The 6,699-nt window shown below is 37.8% G+C and overlaps 1 protein-coding gene across 3 annotated transcripts in view; it reads right to left on the reverse strand.

The window, feature by feature from the left end:
• The window catches only part of LOC138051875 (uncharacterized), an 18,114-nt gene extending 14,238 nt beyond the window's left edge, over positions 1-3,876 (reverse strand). For 2 of the 3 annotated variants that reach the window (XR_011132934.1, XM_068898168.1), the window contains exons 1-2: positions 3,695-3,870; positions 518-798 (exon numbers count right to left, since the gene is read on the reverse strand). Coding sequence is in view for 2 of the 3 variants with exons in the window: in XM_068898168.1 (XP_068754269.1) it covers positions 518-628 (111 nt within the window). In the remaining variant the exon portion in view is untranslated. Of the gene's footprint in view, positions 1-517; positions 799-3,694 lie in introns of all 3 variants that reach the window. The other variant, XM_068898167.1, reaches the window with a different exon arrangement.
• Positions 3,877-6,699: the final 2,823 nt, after the last annotated feature.

The following is a 6,699-nucleotide window of genomic DNA, read 5'->3' on the forward strand; positions in this document are numbered from 1 at the left end:
ACGAAGATGTCTACACCCTAGTGGACAAGTGACACATTTGCACATCGCAGTGCCCACAAATGTGGCTCTGCCTGGGTAAATTCCGACAAGCCACATTATCTAAAAAGAAGTGTCAGCACTTAAAGTGAAATCGCTACAAACGAGACCCTTCCTTTAAATTTCTGACAGCAACGGTCAAAGCAACGTGAAACATTGACAAAGCACCGACACGAGATCTTTCGAAATTCAGACAAGAGACAAGAGACAAGGGACCCCCCTTCCCTCCGCCCCCACTCCCGAAGCTCACGCAACTAAGGCTGGGATTCCGCCCGCCGTGAGTGGGCCGGATGAGAAAATTCCACCCGCTCCCGAAACCAATCAGATTGCAGGATTTGTTTAATTCCGCTCACGCACTGACAAACAAATAAAATTCTTTATTTATCTTTCAAACGGTCAACCAAGATGCATTATATCTACGTAATACTCCACCTCTATTTTAGCAATCGGCAAGATTCAAGCAATCCAAATTTGAACCTACCGGTATAGCATAGTGATGAAATTGCTGACTCGTAACAAAATAGTCGGGATTCTTGTATTTATCCGTCGGAAGTAGATGACAAGCATGCTGTTTGGAGTAAAGGTCTGGCATAATGGCAAAGTTGAAGGAGATACAGGCAACATTCTCCAGACAAGCAAACCCGCATTGGATATACCCTGACACGCTGATTGTAGCCAAAGAAACGGTGACATTCAATAAATGGGTCAAAAAGGCTTTGAAGTTCCCATGATGAGGTTGCGAAGTTCACTTTCTTCGATGATCTGTTTAACCAAAGCATAAATGTTTAATATTGGAAAGTTTAACATGGCAAATTTTTGTATGATCTTATTTAAAAAGGTAATAATCATGATCAGAGGATTGGTATCTTACCATTGTTAAAGTGTTACTATGATCAAAAAATCACTTCCTTTTTTCTTCTGATTTTGAAAGCGTGTTCGCTTAACACCTAACTGGCAAAATTTTGAGCTTTGAGTTTTATCCAAAGGCTGTTTATTTTGAGTGTAAGTTTTGGATTTCATGGTCCGCCATTACTCACGTTCAAAACTGGCCGATTGGACCTCAGAGAGTTGGATCTAGAGAAAATGACGTCATTTACTCACTAGCTTAAAATTTCACCGTGTATATATGCAAAACACGGGTTGAAAAGTCTGAAAGCCCGAAACTCCCGTGCTGCATATTAATTAGGCCGCGTACACACGCATTGCATTCTTAAACTAGTGAGTGTTTGACGTCATTTTCTCCTCGACCCAGCTCTCTCAAGATTTTGAAGTTAGTAATGGCGGACCAATAAATAAGAAAATTCCAGCTAAAATAAACAGGTTTTTTTTTTAAATCAGAACTTAAAACTTGGGTGAGTTAATGTTTAGTTAACATAGTTTTGAAATCCAAAGGAAAAACAAATTCTTTTTTTGGTCGTAGTACCACTTTAATAACCTATGACAAATGCCTTAATTGAGTTCATCGAAACTAATTAATGCATATTCGCCAAAGATTGGTGACCTGTAATATTATTTTGCATATTCTTGATGTTGATATACAACGCTGATTAGACTGAGAAAGTAAATACACAGTGTGACAACTAGTTGGGCTGTTGGTTTTGTTTAAACAGGAAAAGCACAATTTCATTCTATTTAGCATTTAAATTAGTTCTCCTCCGTTCTACGTGCTGGGGCTATATATGAGTCGAGGTAAATTGGTTATCCAAAAATAACTGATCTAGTCCAATTCACCACCATAGAAATCATTGTTATAACTATTAATTCGAATTCAAATCTTTTTTATTACTACTATACAAGTTTCAATATTACGTTTCTTAACCTTTTTTCCCGCTTAAATATTTTAGGGAAAGCCTTGGATTGCTGGGCTTGCTAGACAGTAGGTCACTTGACTTAAACAGCGTTAAGTCGACCGAAACTAAACCTTGTATAGAACTTATTTGTGATATTTTCTCTAAGAAAGTTATTCGTATAAAGCCTATTATGCGGGCGATCGAAAAGGGAGGAAAAGACACTATACTCACTTGTGTATTGAAGAAAACAAATCAACCAAACTGCTAACGTTGTTGCGTGAAACATGACAGAAAAAGTTACGATTAAGGTGGCTCGACCAGTTGAACAATTTGGAGGGGATGTGTCATTAGAAGTAATAACTCAACAACGCTCTTTTACTTAACGGCAATGTTAAGGTACCATATGAGACCCCAATAATTGCTTAACAAGATGCACATATTAATATGACGTAATACAATACCATGGCAACAAAAGAACAATGTAAAAACACCCTATATTTGGTGCTTAAGCGCTAATTACTTCAAAAAGAACTCGACGACCCCCACTTTTTATTGCTGACAAGCGATTAGCAGGCTAAGATAAAACTCTCTGCACAGCTTAAAAGATTTCTCTCGAGCGGATTCAGAGCCGACTTAAAATTTTCCAATTGTGAAGGTTGCTATGAATCTGCTCCAGAGAATTTGTTTAAACTGAGAGTTTTATACCAGTGTGCTAATCACTCACCAGCAATAAAAAAATGGGGGTCACCGGGTTGGTTTTTGAGATATAGGCGCTTAAATACAAAATATAAGGCGTTTTTAGATTGTTCTTTGTTGCCATGGCAACCTATTACGTCACTTTAATAAAGGCGTCTCGTCTCGTCATCAATATCGAAAAATAATGAATTATCATCCTTTTTTTTGGAGATTTACAGGAAAAAATGGTTATCAATCAAAGTTGATAAAATTACCAGCGTTAGCCCTTCGTCAGAGCGAAAATCTCTGACGAAGGGCTAACGTTCGAAACGTCAGCTTTCCAAATCGTTTACAGTGGTAATTCGACCTTTATCAACACGTTTGATAAAAAACCCAATTTTTTCTTGTTTCACTCTCCCACCGACGCAGCACCACAGTTTTTTTCGAAACGAGAAATTAATTTGCTTTTGAGATTTTAGGTTAGTTAGTTATTAGAACAGCTGATAGGGTTTTTCGTCTCGTGATAAAGCAAGGTTGAATTTCTAAGCTTTTTCTTGATACGAAAATAAAAATTACGGCCGACAATGCAATCACGTAGGTTAAAAAAGTGACTTGTCCGCTGAGATCTTGCAATCTAAACTGTCCTTGCATGATAATAAGTACTCATATAGATGTTTATCAGCCCTCAAAAGACGACTACTGACTTTTTGTAGCAAAACTCCATGACATATATGTTTTTTTTAGCCTCCAGCCAGTTGTATACGCCTAGTGCTCGAGTCTCACGCAAGGTTTTGACGTCCATTCTTTTATTTGACTTGAACTACTTGCAGAATAATACATCACTTCTCGAGTATCACATTCGACGCACGTATAGAAAGTGTAAAAATAAAATAACAGTGTTTAAGAATCTTGAATAAAATCTTGAATAAACGCCAATCTCTTGGCTGATTTTGTTTGGTCAATGTGTATATCTAAATGGAGTGCACATTGGTTACCGCCTTTGATACGAGTATTTTCTGATACTACGGTCTCTCGTTATAGTTCTACAATGGAAACCGTTTTTTATACACTTCCCAATGGCGTAAGATGCCTCGTCTATAGCGAACAGAGCTTTTTTTTAGGGAATTCGCAGCAAATCCTTCATGTGAGCTGCATATCTTTCGATTCCAGAAGTTGGAAGAAAAGCAACTTACCTGCGCTTTCACCTGAGTGAACTCAACAAACGAGGAAACCGCGACGCTAACGAAAAGGATTATTGTCGTCAAATGCATCCTTTACATTTGGAGGTAAGTTACTTTTCCTCTAACTGATTTTTAGCCAAGAAACAAGAACACTGATAGGGTGCCAGTGCAACTGAAAGTTCCCTTTTTTTTTTCAATGATCTGAATGTTGACAATGATGATAAAATATTAACAAGCTTATCTCTACAATTGTCATAGTTGCCATATAACTGTTGACTCAGAGATTAATATTTTACAACCATGACAATTTCTGAGTCTTTTTCGTTTTCGTCTCAGTCTTCTTTTCCTCTTGAGTTTTCAAATTCTCAGGATTAAGCTTTCTTCCTGTTAAACGAGAAGATAAATCTAACAAACTGTTAAAAAACATCGAACGGATGCGTGGCTATAAATTAAAGCTGCTTGGTTATCAATTTAAAAGAATACGCAAAAGGAACTATTTATACGAGTATAAACTCCCAGGCCAGGATAAGCCGCGGCTTGAGAAAGCCGTGACGTAGATTTTGTACCATTTATAAGGGGCGTTCGCGTCTTATGTAAAGGCGGCGAAATATGAGATACAAACACCCTCAACTTGTCACGCAAAATTGTTTCGTTGCAAGTTTTGGTCGATGTTTCGCGTTTTTCACCTTGCGTGATCAACTTGACCCGCAACAAAACAATTGTTGCGGGTTGAAGAAATGCAGCGCGCTGATTGGTTGATTAACTAGTACACGGGTACATTTGTTGCGCGGCAAGTTGTGAGCTTTATGAAAAACGAGCAACAAAGCCAAAATTTGTTTCTCAGAGTAGACCCGCGCTCTACTTTTCGCAACAACTTTCTTCAACCCGCTACAAATGTTTTTGTTGCACGACAAGTTGATCATGCAAGGTGAAAAACGGGAGACATCGACCCAAACTTGCAACGAAACAATAGGGCCGTTTATACGAGAGAAAATAAGCCGCGGCTTACTCTGGTCGCGGCGTACATAATACGCGAAAGGAACTATTTATACGAGTAAAAACTCCCACGCGAGGATAAGCCACGGCTTGAGAAAGCCGTGAACGTAGATTTTGTACCATTTATACGGGGTGTTTGAGTCTTATGTAAGCCGCGGCCAGAGTAAGCCGCGGCTTATTTCTCTCATAAACGGCCCTAATGTTGAAGCGCCAAGTTGAGGGTTTTTCTATCTCGTATTTAGCCGCCTTAAGCCACGGCCAGAATAAGCCGCGGCTTATTTTGTCTGGTATAACTTCCCTATTGTGAATTTTAATTTTAAATTTTCCCTACTTTAGTTAGGGGAAAGCATTATATCATTTTAAAGCAAAGAAAATAGCTTTACAGGGTACATGGTAATTTACATGTACCCTTTTCTTGGTCATAAATTTGAAAAAAAAAAACAAAAACTCATCAAAGAAGAATTTTTTGCGATTTTTTAAGTAATAATCGGATTCGTATAAAATTGACTTTTGTTATTAAATTTATGAGAAAAACTAACGCGGAGAGATTTCGACGTTTCGATGACATCCTGTCATCATTATCAAGAAAGTGAAGAAAAAATTTTTGAACAAAATTTACATAAGTAAGTAGTCAAAAAACTAAACCAAAAACAATAGTCTATTGTTCTAAGCCAGTGAATCATCCAGTGACCTCACACAAAGGAAAACCCAAAGTCAAGTAAAAACTTTAGCACGTATTGAGTCTGATTGGATGTTAAGGCTTGGTCTGTACTTTTTAATCAGGAGCATCTCGTATACCAGACAGTTCATCTTTCCTTGGCATTTCCTCAGAACTGCGAAATTCTTGGCTAAGTCAAGAGATCTCTTGACTTAGCTTATTGCTTAGAACAATAGACTATTGTTTTTGGTTTAGTTTTTGGACTACTTACTTATGTAAATTTTCTTCAAAATTTTATCTTCATAATGATGACAGGATGTCATCGAAACGTCGAAATCTCTCCGCGTTAGTTTTTCTCATAAATTTAAAAATAATCGGATTAGCCATCAATGGATAAATTGATATTCCACATGATGAAAGTGTCAAATTTGCGACCCGTTGCTAACGGGAACGAAACAGATCGTATTACGAATAATTAAACTCTGTTTGCCAAAAACCACCTAAATAACCGAATTTCGACGGAAAATTCATCCCAGAGGATAAAACAATTCGCTGGACATGTAATATGTCCCATCGACAGCGAAAACAAGCGAATAATTTGAGTGAAAACACAATTTTGTGTGATGGCAAGGCGAAATTGTGCAAATATTATCGATCGAAAATAATTTTACCTTATCAGCGATTTTACGCCTGGAAATCTAATGTACTAAAATCCTTTTCTCTATCCTTTCGGAAGCCTGAGGTGTAATTGTTTTGGCTGAAAAAACTTTAGGAAAACCACCCCGCGACCGGTTCAAAATTTAGCCTTTGCATGGCTTCAAATTGCCTAAAGTGAAATGGCCGTCATGTAGGCTTCATTAAAGCTACAAAACCGATCTTTTTTTAGGGAAACTGGGCCATCTCTTCAGTGGATAATAAGTTGTATTTTTTTTGCCTCGTATCATTATCAGGGGGTTCTAGGAAAAAGAGTTTTACTCCGGCAAATGGAAGTCAAGGAATTATAAAATGTTTATTTCAAAAAAATTATACTTGTTTTATATTTCTATCTTTTGTCAAATTGAGATCAACCTGACACTAAGCAATTAACAGAAGATCAATCTCGTTCTCAGAGTCCTCTATTCTTTTGGTCAGCCCCAAGAACACGGACTCTGGCCACTTCCAATTTATGCGCAGTCGTAGTGAAGGTCCACTTTTGTAAAAGTTGACAGCCCTTGTTGTTTTAAATTGGCCGGAGATTGACAGCAGATGTCACGATTTCACTGCTATCAGAGGTGTGTCTTCTACTCTTCCAATTTATGACGCACTGGGAGGGAGGTTACGATGCATGCTCTAGCTTATTGGGTAGAAGAGCGTTTAATTAACA

The sequence above is a fragment of the Montipora capricornis genome, chromosome 6 (genome assembly GCF_036669925.1).
Source record: "Montipora capricornis isolate CH-2021 chromosome 6, ASM3666992v2, whole genome shotgun sequence".
NCBI classification, from domain to species: domain Eukaryota; kingdom Metazoa; phylum Cnidaria; class Anthozoa; order Scleractinia; family Acroporidae; genus Montipora; species Montipora capricornis.